Consider the following 22,146-nt stretch of genomic DNA (forward strand, 5'->3'; position numbering starts at 1 on the left):
TTTTTTAAAAAACTGTGGGAAAAAAAAAGTTAAAAAAAAAAAAAAAAAAAAAAAAAAAAGATTGGTAATTAGTAAAACGGTGTCTGTCACCTGCTTTAAAAAAAATTATATTAGCCATTTTCATGTTATTTGGAAATGAGCTGCTGTAAAAATAAAAAATAAAAAAATGCGGGTTTCAAACGTGTGTGAGTGAATTTCTATTTCTTCAATTGCTTTTTTTTCTTCATGCAAGCTTGTGACGTCGGCCTAAGCAGTTGATTTATTGTAGTCTGCGGTGGAAGACGTGAGGGTTTTGGTCTGCATGCACTGAAAACAGCATAAAGAAACAATTTATTGAGTATACCAAATACTTCACTTTCCTTTAAAATATGATATTTTTTTTTATTAACACTAAGAACTTTCAAAATACAGTCTGTTCAAACAAATCCCTGAATAAGACAAGGCAGCGTAGCTCAAACAACTTGCAATTATATAACTTCTGCTATGTACACAGCAAGCTGATAAGCTTTGACAAAATAACACAGTTTGTATTAGTCCATTCCGAGCTCTTTGCATGTGGGGTTGACACCTTTCGGAGCGAAGGAAGTGGTAGTCTCTGTGTCGAGGCCAGCTGAGCTCCTCCTCCGACCGCAGGTGTATCTGTAGAACCTTTCCTGGCTCATGCAGCCAATTTCCTTCAGCAGCTTGAGAACGTCATGACGAAACTTAACGCCGATGAAGGCATAGACGAAGGGGTTCAGGCAGCAACGCAGAAAGGCCACGTACTGCGTGATGTCGGTGGCAAACAGGAGACCGTTGTCATAGTTGCAGTTCTCTGTTCCTCCGGCTCCTGTGACGATTGTAGTCCAGAAGAGGATGATGTTGTAAGGCATCTGGGAGACCAGGAAGACGATGACAATGGCGAGAATCACTTTGATGGCCCTGTTCCGCTCAAAGCCGCGAGCATGGCAGAGCGTCTGGATGATGCAGGTGTAGCAGAAGCTCATGATCAGGAGCGGAACGAGGAAACCCAACACGATCTGGCTGGACTGGAAGCCAACTCGGAGCTTATCGTTTTTGGTGGAGAATGGATCGCAAGTGTTGTTGTTGATATTGGTGTACAACATTTCTGGTATGGAGCAGATCAGCGCCATCACCCAGCTGGCAGTGGAGGACAGCTTGCTCAAAAAGACAGCCTTCGAGCGAAGGCCGTGGGTGGAGACGGCCTTGGCGATGGCAAAGTAGCGGTCGATGCTGATGAGTGAGAGGAGGAACATGCTGCTGTAGAAGCTGACCTTGTAGATGGTGTGCATGGCTTTGCACACAAAAAGCCCCAGAATCCACTCTGCCATGGAGTTGGCTGCCCAGAAGGGGAGCGAGAGGGCAAAGAGCAGGTCAGCGAAGGACAAGTTGAGCAGGTACACATCTGTCATGTTCTTGAGGCGCTTGAAGTAGAAGACAGTGGCGATGACCAGCAGGTTCCCAGCCACTCCCAGCAAGCAGATGATGGAGTAGAAGAGCGGCATGAACCAGAGGCGAAACTGCCGGTTTCGCTCTTTGTCGCAAAGCACAGGAAAGTCAGAGTAATCCTGGGACGTAGACGAGTAATCAAAATTGTCCAAGAGGAATGTTGTATTTTCCAGGTACTGAGACGTGGAGGACTGCAACTAAAGAAGAAGAAGAAGAAGAAGAAGTGACATAATGAGCTTTTCAGCAAATCTTACTGGTTTAATGCACATTTAAAAATTCACTTCTTCAGAGGGAATGACACTTACAAAAGGAAACGCAGGGATTAGTGCTGCTGAGTCGTTCTGTGTGGATGCAACCTCTACAGGCGCATCTTAATGCAGGGCCATAAGACAATATTTACACCTTTTTGCACTTTATAGACTGAGTCTAAAATATATTTGAGTGTTATTTCTTTATGTTCGACTCATAGTGGCTTAGAATAATAAGGCAAAAAGAGTTTTCAGAACGATGTACAAATACTGTTATCAAAATCATGTTAATCTACTGCTCCTCTGTACACTTGAGCAGGTTTTCTTGCAGATTTTCACATTTTGGTTCATGCCCCTTATGTGGTCTAGTCATCCATGCTACACAGTTTTTCCTCCAGACATAATGGTTGGAGTTCAGGCCCAAAAGTTCTGTTTTGGTTTCATCAGACCAGAGAATTTTGATTTATTTTTTTTTTCTTGTCCGACATTTTCTAAGAAGCCTTTTTGACAAAATTCAAGTAGGGTGCCATGTTCATCAAGTAGTGTTTCTGTATTCTTCTTCCATCTCCACAAGGAAACACCGGAGCTCCACCTTTGTGATCATTGGGTTCTTGGTTACCTCTCTGATCAAAGACCTTCTTCTGCAGTTACTCGGTTTGTTTGAGCGACCAGATCTTGGAAGGGTGCTGCTAGTTACAAACTTTTATTTTTTTTTTTTTTATTTTTTTTTCAAAATAATGTCGATCTCCTAGGGGTGTTCAATGCTGCTAGAGTTTTGTTTTATTCTGCATCATGTCCAGTCAGATGAATTGTCAACTGGTGGACTTCAATTAAATTGAAAAAGCATCTCAGCGATGATCAGAGGAAATCAAGTGAACTGGAGCTCAGTTTTAAATTCAGTAGCAAAAGGTGTGAAGACTTATGTGAATATTATGCTTAGGTGTCTGAAAACATCCTTGCAATCTGTGGAAAAGGTGACAATGTAGCAATACTTTCTGATGGCATAGTAGTTTCAAATTTAACAGAAAGGTTTGTTTATTTTAATCATGCAATTCTAAAGATAAGAAAATCAGATACAATAAACACAGAGTGGCATAAGGCAAGGACTTATTCCTGTCCGTGGTTTGCAGCCAGTGAAAACCCAAAATTTAGTTACTCAGGTAATTTGATACAACGTCAACAAAAACAACACCATGTGACAAAAACAGTGTTATGTTCTGGCATACGCAATCATGAGGAAGACTTTTGACATGACAGTTCTCCCGTATACAATCACTGGTCCACAAGAAGGGTAAGACAAACAAGAAGTCCATCATGCCCTCATCAACTAGGAAATTTTAGGGCATTTCATAATTCCTTCTGTTGACAAGTTTCATGGAGTTGCTGATGTTATTTTACAGTAAGAGCATTTGTCCACACCTGCTCACAAAAGTATCAGCACTACTGTGACTGACTGACTGACCAGCAAGAGGAGTATGAGAGGCTCCAGACCAGAAAACATAGACGAACCAACGATTTCTAGCAGAGTTCTCCCACCTTTCTTTACAGCTCAGCAGTGCCACATTCTGATCACCTTTATGCTACGCAGCGTCGAATCAGTAATTCATGCAAAACAAAAGTCTTTGCAAAGTATTGTGTATACTTTACAGTACACTGACATGCTTTTCACTAGGTGAATTAGTACATTTTTGTACACACAGACAACAGGTTTTTTGTCCTGCATAAAAGTTCAATCTTCTTAAGAGGTTGAATCTTGGGTTTTCAATTACTGGAATCATAAATTGACATAAACATTCATTTTCAACAAACTCTACACAACATGTCAGTTTTATTTTGTAAATTGAGGTAAATTAACTCAACAATTATATTCACTGAGATGTACCTGTATATGTTATTGTTATTTAGAGTTTCCCTTACCTTTGTTATATTTTCCATCATGGTTATTTGAAGACTCTGGTCACCTGAAAAACACGTTGAGAAAGTTTAGCAGGGTAGTTAGGCGACCACTCAGTGTCTAGAACTGCATTTCACCACAACAGATCTTCACACTGAAAGATGTACGTGTGTCTCCTAAGCTTTCAGTCAAAGACACGGTCTCATGTGAACATTATCTGATGACATTTTCAAGAGTATCTCTCTCTGATTTTCCAAATTTTCCCTTAAGTTGGGACTCTCTGTGATTAGTTCTACTGATTACAGTCAGAATTCTTTGTAAGTACGTAATTCACAGGTTTTCCCTTTTGACGCAAGTGAGATTATTGGTGGCACTGTTATTAGAAGTTAGCAGCTTTGAGTCCAAGTAAAAAGATCAGTTCTTTTTTTTTTTTTTTCATATAGAAATACATCATCACAAGTAGCTCGGTTTTACTCTTGCAAAAAAATAAATAAATAAACTGCAGGAAACTTCTCATTTTTCAAATGAGGATAACTACAATTAAGAGAAAAATTGCTTATATGTCTTGTATATACATAGCCGTTCTCACATTGCATTTGTACAGGTAGTGGTATTTCACAAATAATACATTGCTCCTCTGTTAGTTCATAAATGAGGATAAAAGGAGTCGGGTTTTGCTCCATTTTATCCAAAATCAATAAAATTAACCATGACAGAACCTAGTCATACATATGTGCAAGGATTTCTGAGTTGTCATGCTTTTTTACAAGCACAGTTTGTGGCTTTAACTCTGACTCCAAAGAATAGCAGCTAGCAGAACAATACCGGCATTAAAAATGACAAGCGATTAACCAGTTTCATCACCGAAAAACAAGAAAAAGTAATCCGAAGGTTGTAAATAACCAATCAAACCCAATCATTCATCACCACAGCACATGCTAACTGATAAGGTACTTACCACCAACAGCAGGTATATTGACTGAAAGCCACTCACAGTTTGACACTCAGTATCTGTGTTTGATGGTGGTTTCCCTTGTTGATGAAAAAAAAAAGTTGCGTCTCCTCTCACGAGAAATGTTCCTTTCTCGGTACCCTCAAAAATCATGTGAGAACTCGGCTAACCACAAACTCCATTTAGAAAGAGAGCAAAGCACATGCTGCTTTCCATTTAAAAAAAAAGAGATATTTAAAAACACAGCTTAAAGTCTAGTTTAGCCAAAATATGTTTCCCTATAGACATAAACAGCCTTATGTGACCAAGATGATGCAGAAATTGACCGCTTTGACTCAAGATAAAAAAAAAATTATGAGTGCTGAGCCGGATGACATCTTCACCCAATGACTGTGGAAGCATCTTGTGTGTATTTAATTCAAATTAAAAAAAACATTTTGTGTTGCTTTTGAAAGTTTCTTTTGCCATGATTCATTGTGTTACTCCTGCTTTCATATAAGTTATTACCTGACAAACAGCAGGTGCTCGTATCTTGGTATGAATCATACGCAAATGAAAAACAAGCTGCTGTTTAAAGGATGCTAAGACATAAGCCTGCACAGAGCAGAGAGGAGTTTATCTCACAGAGCTCGCAAACAATGCGTTTGTATTTTAAGAAGGAGGTTTGGTGTGGCTGTTCAAAAAAATGTGTTACCGCTATGAGCTACTGTTGTGCATGTGTAATTTTTTTCTTTTTTTTATACCCTGTTTTGCTGCATCTTTTAGTTGTGTTTGTACTGGACAGCAGCAGGAACCATGCATGAATTAACCTTTCGAAACAGACCTGCACAGACTGTTGCACACCTGTGCCTTTGTGGTTTGTGTTTTCTGCTTTCACTTGAGGCAGTTTTAACCACAGCGCAGAAAAAAGGAAAAAAAAAGTTTTAGTGTAGAGCAAACCATTCACATCTAACGCAAATCGTAGATTAAGATTAAGGTAAATCTGATCCCAGCAGCTTCATAACAGGCACAAACGGCTCACGTCTCCAGTCAAGTGTGCGACTTTCCTCGAGGCATCGGTGCTGAATTTTGTTACATGCACAAGTGAGCACACTTCTTGTTCAGTGTAAAAAACAGGAAATCAGAACAAATCCTTTTCATCTAACCAACTTCCCTTACCTGTTCTGTGCAAAGGATAAACATACTCTTTGCAAATACCCTGCATGCCACAGCCAGAGACAGATGTAAACCACTGAGCTCCCAGAACCCTTGTTTTCGATCATTTACTGTCTGGGTTAAAAAAAAAAAGTAGGTTACAACCTTTTTTTTTTAATCATAAGATTATAAGCATCAAAACGCCACAAGAAAAGACATTTAGTTCTTATCACATGAATGAATTAGTCAAATATAACACAAGACAAGCCACAATATGAAATTACGTCATGTTAGTATGAGTATTATGTGCGAGGAATACAATTTAAAAAAAATGCTGAAAGCCGTACAGACAGATCATGTGACTGTATCACCATGATTACAAAGTCTGCTGTCTTTACAACAATAAAACCCTTCTTATATTTCCCAACCAATCTTTTTGTATGTTTTTACTGGCATTTTGATGATTTATTGTTGGTGATGAACTCCAAGTCTTTGAGGTTGGAAGGCCTTCCTTTCCATTAGCCTAATTTTTTTTAGCTCCCTCCACAGATTCTCTATCAGACTAATGTCAGGATTCTGGTTGGGCCACTAAAGCTGTTAGTATTTTCTTTCCTATAATCACATTTTCCCCTTATGAATGGGAATTACCTTTTGTAAGATGGGATGAGACAAGAGGATACAAAATGTCACTGATGTGGCACTAAGGCTTGAGGTTTTACCCTGTGACTACGTCAACCATAATGACAGGAGTAACATTGGCGAGAATGGTCCTCTTCCCTTGATGTTGCCTTAACGTTATAAACTACCAAATCTCCATGTTTTGCACACAGCCCTACTTGTGGTCTGTTTTAGGCGCACAATATGTGTACTGTACTGTCTCCTCACGTACTCATAGGCTCCAAAAACAAAGACTTGCAGCTGGAACCATTGGGTCCACATGGACACATGTTGCGTTTATATGCACCCACTGGTTGGACGAACAGGGCACTGCAAATTCCTACAAGTGATAGCATTCTAAATGCTCCAACCCTTTGGTGGAGAGCTGTCTCAAAATGGGTGAGACGTGGATATAGGATGTGGACATAGGAACATAAAATCTTTCTCCATGTCTCCCCAAATTGTGATAACAGCAGTAATATGACCAAGATTAGGATCTGTTGCCTCTGGGCTGTCATGAAGTCTCGATGGCATGAACAGATGGTGTTTGTGTCGCTATGAACCCACCAGTTTCAACAGCTGGACAATGTATACCCCACATGCAAAGCAACTGCACAACACAAACCATCTGATCTGTCAAATTCCACCAAGAGCTGGTAATGCTGTGAAATGAAGTTACCCTCTTTGACTGGTGACTTTCAGATATATCTTTGTTGGACGGCTTTGCCTACAGGATTTTCGCTCCACTTACTTTTGCTCTGTTGGCACTTGGTTTAAAACCGTTACAAAAGTCCTTCCTTCAGTGTACTTAGCTTACATTTAGTGAAAGCAAGTTCAAGTGGCGTTCAAAGTTGAAATGTTCAGTCCTTGTACACTAAAAGTGAAGAAACCCAAACACACAGTATGAGTAGTAACACCTCGTGCAATGGTACATGTAGTGGGGGATGGGTGTTGATTGAGGCATGCTTTGCAGCAACAGGAAGGGGATTTTATAGTCAATAAGTTGGCTGAACTTGGCTATGGATTAATATTTTTGATCCAAAAATATGGGATTTTTAAAAGTTTTATTTAAAGTGCAACAACATCAGTTGGGAGGTGTTTGTGCCCAACAAATTGAGGTTCATAATTGCTCACGAAGACAGACTGAGTTCTACACAATATATATTTTAACAATTCCTTAAAATATGATCCCATTATGTTTTAAGCATGTATGCCTTAACCGTGGCTTAAGACATACTGCTTGGTCTCTGAGAAGAAAAGGAAAGGTGTGAGGAAGACAATGTCAGACAAAAGACATACAAAACATGCAATAAAAAGAACAAATTAGTAATCAAACCGAAATAAAGGAAAACACATTAGTAAGTTCAATAATGCAAACAAAGCAAATACAACAAATCAGGGGTGTAGAAGTGGAAAGTTCATGTCCAGTTTTACACCCCTTTACAGCAGGGTCAGTCCAATCAGAGTTGCTGATTGCACTGTCCAATCAGCAAGACAAGACAGCGTCCAGAGGGCTGCAGATTTAAAACAGCGTGCAGACTATAACCCGCCCACAGCAGAGCGAGAGCCCATTAATTGTGTGCTCAGGTAAGATAAAATTAGGATCTAAATAGCTGGTAGCTTACTCAGGAGCGGAGACGCAGCCGACCCAAGGCGGGAACCGCAATAAACTCCAGCTGCAATTAAAAACGTCAGCAGAGCAACAACACTAAAAACACGGCAGGTGTAGCACCCAAAAACCAATTAAAATCCCAGTCACTGGTTGTAAAATGGCACTAATGACCTCAAATGAGCAGATCAAGAACACGAGGAGCCACCCACAGAGCCGACACGTAGCAGGAGGGACATAGACACACGCACCTTAGCAGTGTTCTGTCTTACCTGCATTTGATTGATGGTTGTCTGCCCCGCCTATCAATCAGAGGTGCTTTTCTGACTCCATCTGGTGCACAGAGTGGGGAGGGTTGTTAGTAAATCAGCACTCTAAGCTTAGGACGTCTCATAGAGCACCACTCAATCCTTCATTTGGAAATGTAGGGAACATCTGCAAACCAGCCAACCAAGCCAACCTAAAGCGAAAAGCCAGCCAATGAGAAATTGACCCAGAGGAGCAGCCAAGAGCACTGTGGTAACTCCTGGGGAGCTGCAGAGATCCACAGCTCAGGTGGGAGAATCTGTTGACAAAATGACTAAAAAGTGTTTTTTATGAGAAAAAAAACAACAACAGGGAAAATGCCTTGGTTGAAAGAAATGCATCGTTGGAATAAATAAACTTTTTGATATTTCAATTTACTCAGACAGATGCACCTGAGGAGCCAACTTGTATTTTAAATATATATTACTAATTCAGACATGTTTTCCAAAACAAAGAGACAGATGCATTTCAGGGTAGAAAAGTTTATTTGTATAAATATGCAAAAATGAAATTCATCTTAAGACCGCATGTTAATAATGAGTGTTCTCACCGTTTTACAACATGGAAATTCACGTTTAAGCAAACCTCGTTACACCATGTACACATTAACTGGACATGTAAAAGATTCCTGCTAAAAACCGCAATACTGATCCAAACAAACACATGTTCTAAGCATACTGCTTTTGATTTGATTGGCAGCCAGCAAACTTTAGAACACTTTAGCATTGTACAGCATCGATGATCAGATGATATATACTTAAAGACGAGCTGGACCTAGAGCACCCAATGCACAAGAATAATAAAAATGCTGATAATAAATTAAAGAGTAACTACTACTAAATGACTACAAACTCCTGAGACAATACTGTTACTGTAATACTGATCCAGAGAGTAAACAAATATTCTCCTGCCAAGGAGATGGTCACTTAGCTTCACTCTTCAACGACATTTTTTATTTTTTTTTTTTTTTTTGACCTGCAACATGCAAAACAATAAAAGCAACAATGGTATTACAACACAAAGAACAAAGTTAAACGTAACACTGAGCAGTTTTGTTTGTCTGCCAGACATAGTGCTAGAGATATGTTTCAATATGTGCTGATGAAGGGCTTTGTGTGCACTCTTCCAAAGAAGCCGAAAATATAGTGCCTTCACGTGGGCTTTTGTGGCAAATTGTAGCAGCCATTGATTTTAGACAAGGTCATTGCTTTGTCGACTTAGAGTGCAGATTTATTCATTTATTTATTTATTTTTTAATTATTATTATTATTGTATTCACTGTGTGTCTGCAAGTTTCAGGTTTGTAACCTCAACTGCAGTCTCAGGCTTGTTAAGCAATCAGCCCGTCTGAATGGCTGCTTTTACACGTTGACAACAAACATGAGATTGTGCAATTTCTGTAATCAGAGAGTCAAGCAGATGGAGTGGCAGCCCCGCGGTTTCCACCGTGTTTGCCGCTGAGCTCAGTGGGCTGCCCTCGCCTTGCCGGGTCCCTCTGATGGCTCGCTGGTCGTGGCGTCTTCTGTCTGCGCGGAGGTGGTCTCCGAGCCCGTGTTGCTGTCGCTGGTTCCCTCCTCCATGGCTCCCTCGGGGACGCTCTCCTTGTCCTCTGACGCTCCCTCCTCGCTGCCTGGATGGGCCTCCATCTCCTCTGAAGCTTTTTGCTTTACTGCATTAGAAAAAATAAAATGAATTAAACCTAGCTAATCAATACTTTTCAAATTATTGCATAAGTCACATCTCTTTGGTTACTAAATTAAAAAAAAAGAAACAGTTCTGCACTACAAGGAGCTGGAAAATTGATTTAAGTGGCTTTTTTTTTTCTATGTTCCCTACAGAAACTACTTAAAATAGTAACACCAAATATGAATCCTCATACTTTGCTTCTTTCTGCTGCAAGTAGAGCAGGGCTGAAACAATCAGATTCATTCTGATGAATCACAAGCTACCTTAGCAATCACGAACTAGACTATACGTACTCAAATAAATTTCATTTGCTAAAAGGACAACATATTCAGAAAAGCAATTAAGCCAAATCTGTACAAAAAAATATATGCATTTTGCATTTAAGATAGAAAAAAACTTCTTTGTGAATATGTTTGTTCCAAAAACAAACATATTTTGTTTTGGAACAGTATTAGCTTCGCCTGATTCAAAGTCTGTAAAAAAAGAAGCAGCACTTTTTGCTATCCAATCATTAATCGATTAATTCAAAAAATAATTAACAAGCTGTTCGGATGTTGATTTTAGAGGTATTTTTAAGCTGCAGCTGCATCCTAATCAAACGTACAAAGGGAATTGAATTAGTTATTTCTTTCATTGTATAGCTAATATTGTAATGCAAAGTTGGCATTTTTAATGGACTTTCAATGCAACTTTTAGAGCAACTTTGCATTAAAAGTGTCATTATTTACCGAATGATACTTCATGACAACTGTCATAAACATTCATAAAGACTTCTTTATGTTCATGACAAGTGTTATGTTTATGACAGTGTCATGTCAGTCTTATGCACACCCCTTCAAATAAAGTGTTACCAAAAGTCTTAATTAAAAAATGTGCAGCATGTGCCTTTTTTTTATTTAATTAGTCAATTTATTGTCAGAATAATCAATAGATTAATCAATAATTAAAATAATCATTAATTGCAGCCCTGAAACAGAGCGTTAACCAGTGGAGAGGTGAAGATGTCAATAGAATCATAACCACTTTTAACCAAGCTCTCCAAACATGATGAAACCACAACCGCATGACAGAATGCGATCAGGGTCAGATGATATCAAAATATAACTTTTTGGTCTGTATGCAACGTGTGAAAGAAATCCAATGACTTGATGTCACCATGAACACACTACTACCACGATGAAGCTTGTTGGTGACAGCATCATCCTGTGTGGATGGTTTCGGTCATCTGAGGACAAAAGCAGTTAAAGACTTAAAACTTGAGACGAGGTTTAATCTCCAACAGGACAACGTCCGTAAGCATACAGCCAGAGCTAAGAAGACACTTTGAACTAAGACGATTTCAGTCCCTACATGTGCAAAGCTGCTAGAGACAAACTGCAAAAGTAACTTTCAATTGATTATTGGTAAGGGTAACAAATTTTTAAGGTATCGAGTAAAATGCACTGCAGTTTCTGGCTGCGATGTGACAAAACCTGAAATTGAAGTAAATTCTTTTTGCAAGGCACTGTGTGTCATTTTGTCCTGCTAAGGAGTGCTGTTTTCAACTATGTGTTGAATGGAAATGAAAACATAAGACTCCTTGTTTACAGGTGCTCCATCCAGAATGAGTCAGTTTGGTATCGCGGTCGCACCATCTCAACTGGGATGTCCACGAATTACTCACAAAGTTGCATAAAGGCTGCGCACCACCACAGAAGCGGCCGCTGCTCACCTGGGGGATCTGCAGCATTCGACTCTGCGTCCTCTCCTTCCTTGCTGCTGCTTTCACTGTGAGAGTTCGGCTGGGACTTTTTGCCATGTGTAGCGCAAACATGTTTTTCCTCCTCTGCCAAGACGCAGGTGGGCGCCTCTCTCCCCCCTCGGTCCCCCCCGTCCTTCTCGCGTTCCGCCATCCGCTTACGTGCCGCCTCCTCCGCTGCAGCGATCTCCGCAGAGATCTTCTCCATGTCCACTTCCACCTTCATGCAACACAACTGGACAAAAAAAAAAAAAAAAAAAAATGAATGAGAAACATGTTTGCTGTTGCATGTGGACGCTCTGCACAAAGAAACTGTATACAACGAGATCAATGAAAGTTTAATTTGGATAACTAAAACGTGTTGCTGCATGTTGTGTCCTCAAGGAGCTCTTTATAGGATAAATGGCGCCACCTGTTGTAAAAGCCAAATGCTGCATTCAGGACTAATGCAGGGCCCTCAAATAATAAATGACAGCAACAGCATTATGAGGACATGTGGATGGAGTTAGCCCCAGCTGTGTAGGACAGACTGACACTGGCGCAGGGCCCAAGCTGCATGCGGCATGCAAACTGAAGCTCGCGTGCAAGTAAGCAATGACCTGATTTAATGTAAAAGATGCCATACCCTTTTGAGCTCATTGTTGAACGACTCTGTGGCTTCAATGAATTTTCTTTTCTTGTCCTGGTGGCGGTCTTCAATCTGAAGCAACTCTGCCTCCAATTTTCTCTGCGAAGCAGGACATCCAGGCGCCACAGTTAATAAAATAATGAGTCAATGAAAGCAAAGCTGTCGCAGACAGAACCCAGAGTTATGCGACGCCGCGGTTTTTTGATCTCACCTGATGCACCATTAGCGACTGGACCTGGCGTTTGAGGACCTGCATGCGGGCGGTGGTGACGACGGACCGCACGTCTGGGACGACGCTCTCGCTCAGGATCTCGCTGATCAGGCGGTGGTTGCGCTGGAAACGAGCAGCAGCTGTGTGTTTCACGGAAAAGCCGTCGTCGTAGTCTGGAGACAACAAACACACCGGGTTGCTGAAGGAAATGCAGGACTCGATCCGTATCAGCGTCCTAGGAAATTACTGATGGTACACTACAGAATGATGCCAGAGTTGCTGTGTCCAAACGGAAGGCGGGATGTTGATCGGTATTTGTAGTGTTTTAGCTGAGAACACGGTCTTCTGCAATTCCCACAATGTGGGGAAGAAAAAAAAAAAAAACAACCTGAAAATAAATTGCCCTTAACTGCAGTAGCAAAAACCCACATTAAAATGCTAAAAAAAAAGAAATCCCAAACTTTTAATTGGAGCATATTAACTCAGTAATGTGCTAAAGATAGTCCAAAGTCGTCTTTTATATTATCTTCCTTCTAGCTTTTTTCCACAAGTTTTTAATAGGATTTTGAACGCTAGTTGAAAATGGAAGACGGTTGATTTTGGAGTTTAAATGATTTCTGTGTTATTGAGTCATAAGTTTTAAATCGATACCGGGCTGGAAGACCCGATAACGACCCATTTTCAGTTAATTAGTAGATCCCATCAGATTTTCTTTCAAATGTCCTGCTACTTCAAGAGCTGATGACGCCTTGTGGTCTATCAACGTTCCCAAAGACGCTGTTTGATCAAAACAACTCATGGCATCACACATCCTCTACTATGCTTCACGATGGGCACGAAAGTTGCTTTTTCATATACAGTATTTATCATTTGTTTCATTATCCTCCAAGGAAATGACTAACAGCTCATTATCACTCTGATGAGCTTTAAAAAAATTCATTGATTATTTTCTAGAAATTCTTTTGGCATTCATTACAGAAGAAGGGATTTTAACAAAACAAAATATTTCTCAGTGGCAGATTTTACAATATATATCTTTTTAGCCCTATATTGTTTTCTTCTTATGTTGTTTGATGTGAAATTTTGCTACTGCAAGAAAAACGTAAGGTGTCTGAACATTCACTGGGCATCCCAATAAATATATGTGCTGTTATATAGAAACACTTTAAAGGGAAATGACCTATTATTGTTGCTGCAGTAGGATTAGGAGTTAATTACGGGTCACTGTGTGGAGACAAATGTTTAAGATACACTCTAGTTTTAATTTATCAGCAGCTGCTCCTTATCCCAAAACTGTCCTCAGATCATAAGCCAGCAGTCTAAACAATTAAGGCACGTGATTATTTATGAAAAAAAAAATCCCTAATAATTCGCTGACCTAATTACATATTTAATCTAAATACACATTAAACAACTTAAATAGATTTTTCTTTTTTAGCTTTGGCTCGTGAGTCAAATGGATTTGTAGCTCACTTTACTGCCTTTCCCGGTACACAGTAAGCTTTCTAATAGTTTTTGGCAATTGCTTTGACTAATTATGAAACCTTGTTTTCAAGCCAAACCTCTTAACATACACTACCTGAACATGCAATTACAAGTCAGAGAGTTCGTTTCAGGACCAGAATTTTCTCTCTAGGTTTCAGGGGGAAAAGACTGAACATCTGGGGTTCATTGCTTCTATACGTCATGTTTTGATGCAACGTCAAGCATAAAATATCCATTCTGAGAGACAAATGACACAACAAAGGAAAGCTTTTCACTGCATTTGTCAAGACAAGCAAAAATAATGTCAAAGATGAAAAAGCAGCGAATGAACGCAGTGAACGCTATGTACTTTAAAGCAATCGTGAAAAATCCTCAGATTTGTGGCACTTTAAAATGATTAAATTTGTGACGTGGAAAACCTTTTCAGACCCCTTCAACAGAAACACTAAATTATGGTAACCGTTGGTGTTTTAACGACCTTCTAACATATTTCCAAGTTAATCTGAGGAGTACTCTGCATGTATATAAATGTTACAACACGGCTGAGCACTTGCATCATCACATTATATTACCAATGTGTTGATAGCTTTGGATTTTGAAGGCCTTAATTACGCACTGTGTTGTAGCTTTGTTTGGTTCGCTGGTAACCGCCCAGTGTTGTTGCTGCTGCTGTGCAACAACTGTGCAAATGTGAAGCTCTGACAACAACAAAGTAGAAATGAGTCGCACATGCCAAGATGAAAACTTCAAAGAGCACATATAGGAGCTCTCCCACCACAACAGGAAACATTCAAGAGGGGTGACAGGTTCTAAAGGTATTGTGCGGGAATTAAGCTTGTCTCTGGTTCACAAATCCGGCAGAGGTACGTCTCAATAACACGTGGGAAACTCACTCAACATCATCCCTCATCGTGTCCTCATTTTTTCCCCACCTCAGTCTGCTGGAAGCGTTCAAGGTGTTAGTAAAAGCAGAAACATTTAAATGTCTGAGATTAATGATCGAGTTACACCCAAGACAAAGCTACAAAACAATTTACCTGACTGCCCGTATGAGCTTTTGAAAACGTTACAACCTGTTTCGATGGTTAAAGTAAAAAAAAAAAACGCAAAACAAAAAAGAGAAAAAGAAAGAGAGGGAGAGAGAAGTTGTTTATGGAAAGAGATTAGCAGCGGATTATCATAAAGGGTTTTATTAATAAAACATAATCTGTGACTATGTTGCCACCCGGAGAGCTAAACCTTATTTAATTATTGCCATACGTGCAGCTTGTTCAGTACGTGACCCGCTGGGATGTCGGCTTTAACTTTTTTTAATGGTCTGGGGTGTTTCTAAATAGCAGCTGTTTTATCTGTAGTTTTCCTGCACATCATTAACTTCTACTGTAACCCAGCCCGACCCCAGACAAGCATCATTTCCTGGAGGTGGGTGTAACTCAAATGTCTTATGCTGTCTAGATCTATGTGTGTGTGCGCATGTGTGTGTGTGTGCGCGTGTGTATCAGACTTTATGACAACAGACAAAAGAATGTAAATTTGGTAATCATGTCTAAACCGATCTCAAGAATGTAAACGCTGGTGCACAACTAAAACAAAATTTGTCTTCATTCGCAACTTGAAGGAAAAAACATTTCATTTCAAAGGTAGAATTACATAAACTGAGGATGGATGTAGCAGCGTAGGAGGGGAGAAAGAGACTTTCAGGGAGTGGAGGCTTGTAAATCTGTGTGGTCGGGCTGCAATAATTACAGCTCTGTCACCGTGCCCCAAAACCTCGGGCAACAAAGCATTTAACTGAGTGGCCTTACCGTCTGGATCCTCTGCTGGCTGGATGCTCATATAAGGCTCGCCCTTGTCCAGTCTGGACTGCCTCTGGCGACTCTCCTCCTCCAGAGCAGCCTCGGCCCGGCTTTTTGCGTTGACGTACGCCAGGTACGCTGGTGAGTTGTGATAGGCTTTCATGCTCTCGTTATACTCAATCTACAGCGGAAAAGATGACAGGAATGACACCGGAAAAGCAAAAAAAAAAAAATTTTAAAAAAATAACAAAAAAAAAAGCAAGCAGACTCAACATGTGGTTGGTTGTTTCAATCAGCAAAGAATAAACAAGAAAAGAGGTTTTACTCATGACTGGTAGAAAGAAGGAGCGACGTCTGGGGTGACCCGCAACCTTCGGGGACACAGCTACTTGTCACCCACCAACCCCATACACACCCCTCTGTAAAACAACCAACCTTCTCTGCTTCGTAGTCATTCAAATAATCCTGTTTCTCCTCATCAGTGAGGTCCCTCCACATTCCACCGATTATCTTCCCAATTTCCCATAGCTTCAGATCAGGATTGGAGGCTTTTACTTGATCCCAAACCTGGTGATGAGAACCAGACATGGGTGTGGGGTTGGGCTGGGTTGGAGGGGCTATGGGTGGTTATCTCTTTGCAGAGAGGTCACAAACCAGAGGAGGCCGTGTGCTTTAAGTTCCAGATCCAAAGCGGATAAATCCCACTAGGATGTTGACACTCCTACCTAAATCTCTGGCTTCAAATCTTACCTTGCTTAACAACTTTAAACATCTGAAACAAAGGTGCATCTAACTGAGTTTACAGGATATCTAAAGAAAATAAAACGAGCCTGTCAGTAGCACACAAAATGATGATTTTTAAAAAAAAAACAAAAATAGTGATTTTAAAGAGTGTACACACCTTCCGACTGTATCTCATGTAGGGCATCAGCGGCTTATCGGGTGGTTTTGGGGGCTTTGGGATGTTTATTCCAGAGGAATTCTTATAAAACAGAAACAAAGAGCGATTTTGAATTATTCAAGCTTTTAGCGCAATAAGATGAAGTGTTCAAACATGACTTGTATCTCTGAACTGGACTTGTCATGCACTATAATGCCCTCCCCCCCCACTCTGCTACCTACTGCTGATCAGCTGGCTGTAAAGAGGCGACTACACTTTTGCCATGTTCACAAGGAGACCTGGAATACGTTAAATCACCTTCCAAACTCTGGATTTATACCCTGACAACCAAATGTAATCGCTTTTCGACCATTTGTGAATAACAGCCTCGACAATTATCCTCTGAAGCTTTGATGATTCTCCTATTGTTGCTGAAAATATGAAATGTCACAACATTTTTTAAATTATCCTGCAGAAACTTAAAACAGAGAAGAATGGAGCAAATGTGAGGCGTGGGCTTATTAAACCCACATGTGACGCAGAAAGAGCAATGTAATTTTGACAGTCAAACCTCGACACCAGCATGTTGTTGTTTCACGTCGGCCAACTCGGAGCGTGACTCACAACAAGGATGAACCTCGCAGAGAAATCTGCACCATCTGTATTTAGTTGAAATTTAGATCAAATGTGAGGAGGAGTTTGCTGAAATTTAAGTGGAAAGGTAACAACTTTTGGGAAAAACAGCTCCAGGAAAGTATTTTCTTACAGGTTCTTAGAGTTGGCAGTGTATCCCCTCTGATAGAATAACGGCTAGATGAAGGGGTGGTGATTGCAGTTCGATGCAAAACTAAAGTTTATTTGGTGGCTCAAAGCTGATATGGAAGATCTCCAAAGAGTCTCTCGACACAGAAGATGCCTTAAAAACTGTAAATTTGTCATTAGAAATTGAGCTGCTGTGCTGAATTGCTGCAGCATTTTCACCCAAGCGTCATATTTAATGTAGAGCTCAGAAAACGGTGTCATTTTTGCTAAATTATTCCGTCATACTATTTCAATTACAATGAGATGTCTAAGACCTATGTTTTCACTGGTTGCTGCACACTATCCATCAGCTGCCTGAAATAAATGTGCCGCTTTCCTTCATTTACAAGAAACACAAATCCTGTTATTTTCAAGTCTATGTATTCATATGAAAACAACAAATAAATGTTTTTTTTAAAAAAAGCATTATTCTACTTGTAATAATTAATATGTTAGATTATTTTAGCAGGATTTAACTGTTGATTTCCTTTGTTATAATTTAAAACTATTTGATAGTAATATGCATTTTGTTTGTGCCTAAACTCATAGTATATGCAAAATAATTTTATACTAGGCCATGCCTGTTAATGGGATTTTGTTAAAACTGTAGTGAACATCATTTAATCTGTTCAATTAAGTTTTCTTATAATTCACAACAAAGTCGCCTCAGTGCACTTTTAGAAGACATGCACATCTTTAACAGTTGAAGGTTGTGCAGAAATCAGGGAACTGGGCTGCTTATGAGAAATAAAAAAAGAAAAAAGAAAAAAAAAATCTAATTTAAACTGAGATTAGCCCATAGCGAGACATAATGCCATTATCAAAGTCAGCTAACCACCACTTGCATGCAGCAACTAAATTATTGCTCAGCAGCTAGAGCCATGTTGAGCAGCAAGTCTGCAATGCCATGGCAACACTGAAGGCATGGGTTATTTAAGATGGCTGTCAGAAATGCAGAATTAGAAAAGAAGGTGGAATCTGAATGGACACAGATGGACTGTTTTACTGCAGGTTTGACTGTGGCATGACGCATATTTCCAGTTCAGTCTCAGAAATGAAATAAGGCAGACATCTCACACGAATTGCCTGGCAGCATTTTACTTTTAAGCAGATGTGTTAAAAAAAAATAAATAAAAATCTTTCCTTCTCATTGGATCAGAACAAAACCAAAATGCTGACATTCTAATGATGTTTGTAAAGTCTCCTGCATTATTTGGTATAATTACTAATCAAAGTTTCACTGGAAAATAACTGATGACAGGTATGAGCTTTCCAACTGATTAATGTACCGAGTCGCAATGTTTTCACTTGGCTCATATTCATACCGTTACCCGACTGTTGCTGCTTTGGCTCCCTCCCAGTCTGTAGTTGTTGTAGGCCAGATGACTGTATGGGTTGTACCCCACAAACCCGGGTGTGTTGGGCATTTGCTGATGGAAACAAATAAGACATAAATATGAATGAGAAATGACATAACACAGCCAGTGGGAGGATTTAACACAAAAAAAACAGCCCATTACATAAAAAAAGAAATGAAAGAAGCGATTTTATGGTGGTTTGGGGGGTTAAGTAAGTAGAAAAGATGCAAAACAAACTTTCATTAATAATACAAGGAAAACAATTGCCATGAGAAGATGTTTATCATTAGTGTGTGTGTGTTTAAAGATGTAACTTTACCATGTGGTACTCATATTAGTTAGAGCGACCTGTATACTTACAGTCGTTGGGGCAGGAGGAGGCGGGGGGGCATAGGATGGTCTCTCTGTTGTGAATTAAAAAATACATAAAAACCAGGAAAGGCTCAATAATTGGGACTGTAGTGACTCCATATTGTCTCGTAAAGGTGGTCTCTATCAGTTACAATTATTTCTAATTACTTACTAGACATTTTTGCAGCCAGACGGTGGTTTCAGTCAATTCCAGTCATTGAATCTGAAACGCGCAAGTTTGACATCATGACAACAATTTATATTGTACAGATGATGTGACATAAGATAGTGATAGATGTTTATAAAAGAAAAAGCACAAAAGTTACATTCATACTGGGTTATGAAGACACAGACATTACTATAAATTTCAACATGTTAGCACATGCTTTTTCTTTCTCTTTCTTTATGCAATTTCAGACAAAGCAATGCCAGGTTGGGACAAATATGTTACCAACAAGAGCTACTCGCCTGCAACCTTTAGATGCATCCCTTCTGCAACATACACAAATCAATGGCTGAATGCCCTCATTGGCATGTTTTCTCCTTTTCTACTTTATCAAAATATCCTGTACTGTCTCAGGTAAATCACGATCACACAAAATGTTTCAGTTTTCCTGCTACTTTTAAATAATGATTCAAGCTACTGTGTTCTAACTTTAATCTAGTCAATACAATAAATTCCTTCCTCTTTCCTCTATGAGTAACGCTTTTCTTTACTGGTGGAATCAGAATGTCATTAATGAGGAAATTCAAGCATATTGGAGAAGGGATGCAACAAAAGTTGCAGAATGGTAGCTGGACTTAGGTATCCCCGAGTCACATTCTCCAGAAAATATTCCTACTAAAACTGATTTTTTTTAGCACACCAGACTCACAATGTTTGATTATTTCTGAAATGATCTCTTCAAGTTTGCTCATAATATTAGTAAAGCATTGTTTTACAGCTGCTACTACATGTATGCAGCATGATGTCCAGAATATAATGGTCGTTCTAGGCCAGAAAAGCTTTTGAATGCTCTTTTTTATGTCTTATTTAATTACAGGTTGTTGTTTTGTTTTTTTGTTTTTTTAAGAGAAATCAGAATTAGCTAATATTGGTATCATGAGGTCTGAGTCTGAGTTTAGGTAATTCAGTATCTCATGTTTAAGCATATTTCTGTAGGAGACCTAATGAATGTGTCCTAATATCTTTTTTAAGTACATTTTATCACTCGACTAAACATACAAAAAAAATACAAGATGTTGTGTTGGGTGACTTTTTATATTTAATAGGTTCTAAATGTCACCCTAAAATAAACAAGCAAAAGCTCACCAAGACATGGTTGGAAGTAAGGATTCATTTAGTGTTCATTAAATTTAAAGAAATTGAAACTGTGATGGTTAATTGGTTTTGGGTTGACCATCTCCCCCATCCCAAATTTCGGATCCCCCACCTCCTAATCCGTCAAAAGAAACGCTACGCCCCTGTGATAGTGAATCAGCGTTGCTGACAGCGTAACATCGTCTCGGACTTAAATGTTTAAATTGTGAATGTATTGGAATGCTTGCTATTGTGAAACAGTGTAATGTTGACTGGTTTTCATTGTTCTCAAAACGGACTAGCTGGGAGTTAGCTATCACGCTAACGTTAGCCAGTAACCGACAATAGCTAATGAAGGAATTTCTAGTTAGCTACTCAAAAACAAACGCCGGCTACATGTTCATTGAGGGGCTTCTTTATTATGTATACTTTGGATTTATTGTGATTATAATTGTGCCACGTTTAATGAAGCTAATCAGCTAACATTAGCGCTAACTAGCTAATAGGTTAGCCACCTCAATGAAAAGAAAAGGACACCTCCAGACACGGTAACAGCATGCAGCGTCAAGTCGAACCGTCCACAGACACGTAAACTAACTCAAATTAAAGTGGAGGCAAAAAAAAATGCCAGCTTGCTGCAATGACAGCCGGAAAACTCACCACTACAACCTTCAGCCCCCCACCACTATGTTGTGGGTTTCACGGAGGGGGCTAACCATCTAGCTGAGAAGGGAAAGAAAACATCCCCCACAATAAACGAATGAAATGGGGTCCTCTCCTATGATTGCTGCAGAATCCTCCAGAATGCACCCCCTCCCTAGCTCTCTCGTGAGAACACCCGTGCCTCGGCTCGACGATTATGGCAATCGCCCTAAACTCAAAGTATTGTAGCTCTCTCTTGTTAATGTAACTGCAAATGGACATATTTTCTTCTTGGACATAGCCTTTCAGTCAAAACATTAAGGAATGTATCGATAGCTTGTTTGTTAGACTATTTGTCTTGTGATTTCTGCACAGAAAACTACGATCTGCAACAACCATATTCGTGTAAAATGAATACATTGAAAGTCACTGAGAAAGTTCATTTATATTTTTATTTTTTTAAATTTCTTGTAAATAGTCTGTTGCAGTTGTATTACAGCTAATGAAAACCTTGCCATCATGCTTTCTAACAATTAGAATTAAAGTTTAATGAAGAAAAGACTTTAGAACAGTTATGTCAACCTTCTGACATGTACATGTAAACTTTATAATTAGTAGGTCCAGGGCCCTTTGGCACAATTTACTGCACTAATGCAGTTTTGCAATATAAATTCATCTTGGCATTGCAATTGATTTCTTTCCAGATCAATACCGGAAACACGTAAATCAATATTGAATCAGATCAATATTGAATAAAATTGTGACCAAAGAACTGATTTGAATTGTGAGATTCTTAATAACACCCAGCCCTAGTTTGCAAGGAAGCCCATTTTGCTTTAATAGTGACCACTTCTGTCTCTGTTGTTGGGTCTAGTGCTCATGTTCCTTTGATCTGACTCCATTGTTTCTCTATGGAGGTTAGGTCAGGCTTTTTTTTTATTGGTCCATTATACCACAACAATAAAATCAGATACTGTATTGGTATTTTGGGGAGTATGGGCAGGTCGCCAGCACCTGCTGG

General features: G+C 39.5%; 2 protein-coding genes across 8 annotated transcripts; both read right to left on the reverse strand.

Annotated features, from left to right (window-relative positions):
- Nucleotides 1-313: 313 nt before the first annotated feature.
- On the reverse strand, nucleotides 314-8,283 carry ccr7 (chemokine (C-C motif) receptor 7). Of its 6 annotated transcripts, none has more exons than XM_015039668.1 (3): nucleotides 8,216-8,283; nucleotides 3,615-3,658; nucleotides 314-1,646 (listed from the first exon to the last, which is right to left on the reverse strand). In XM_015039668.1, exons 2-3 carry the CDS (start codon nucleotides 3,633-3,635, stop codon nucleotides 531-533), a joined length of 1,137 nt encoding a protein of 378 aa, XP_014895154.1. In that variant the 5' UTR covers nucleotides 3,636-3,658; nucleotides 8,216-8,283; the 3' UTR covers nucleotides 314-530. The 6 variants fall into 6 exon arrangements, with proteins under 6 accessions (XP_014895154.1, XP_014895158.1, XP_014895156.1 ...); XM_015039672.1 differs by lacking the exon at nucleotides 8,216-8,283 and adding an exon at nucleotides 7,960-8,160 and having other exon boundaries at nucleotides 314-1,640; XM_015039670.1 differs by lacking the exon at nucleotides 8,216-8,283 and adding an exon at nucleotides 7,960-8,158.
- A 431-nt stretch (nucleotides 8,284-8,714) lies between these two features.
- LOC106951893 (SWI/SNF-related matrix-associated actin-dependent regulator of chromatin subfamily E member 1) lies at nucleotides 8,715-21,358 on the reverse strand. 2 transcript variants are annotated; one of them, XM_015039664.1, is made up of 11 exons: nucleotides 21,144-21,356; nucleotides 19,356-19,406; nucleotides 19,193-19,236; nucleotides 18,800-18,904; nucleotides 16,695-16,775; nucleotides 16,229-16,360; nucleotides 15,803-15,974; nucleotides 12,513-12,685; nucleotides 12,299-12,400; nucleotides 11,647-11,908; nucleotides 8,715-9,918 (listed from the first exon to the last, which is right to left on the reverse strand). In XM_015039664.1, the coding sequence occupies exons 2-11, from the start codon at nucleotides 19,360-19,362 to the stop codon at nucleotides 9,713-9,715; spliced, it is 1,284 nt and encodes a 427-aa protein (XP_014895150.1). In that variant the 5' UTR covers nucleotides 19,363-19,406; nucleotides 21,144-21,356; the 3' UTR covers nucleotides 8,715-9,712. The 2 variants fall into 2 exon arrangements, with proteins under 2 accessions (XP_014895150.1, XP_014895151.1); XM_015039665.1 differs by lacking the exon at nucleotides 16,229-16,360 and having other exon boundaries at nucleotides 21,144-21,358.
- Between the last annotated feature and the right edge of the window lie 788 nt (nucleotides 21,359-22,146).

Source organism: Poecilia latipinna, unplaced genomic scaffold (assembly GCF_001443285.1).
Source record: "Poecilia latipinna isolate Pla-1442-1.1 unplaced genomic scaffold, P_latipinna-1.0 Scaffold478, whole genome shotgun sequence".
Lineage (NCBI taxonomy): Eukaryota > Metazoa > Chordata > Actinopteri > Cyprinodontiformes > Poeciliidae > Poecilia > Poecilia latipinna.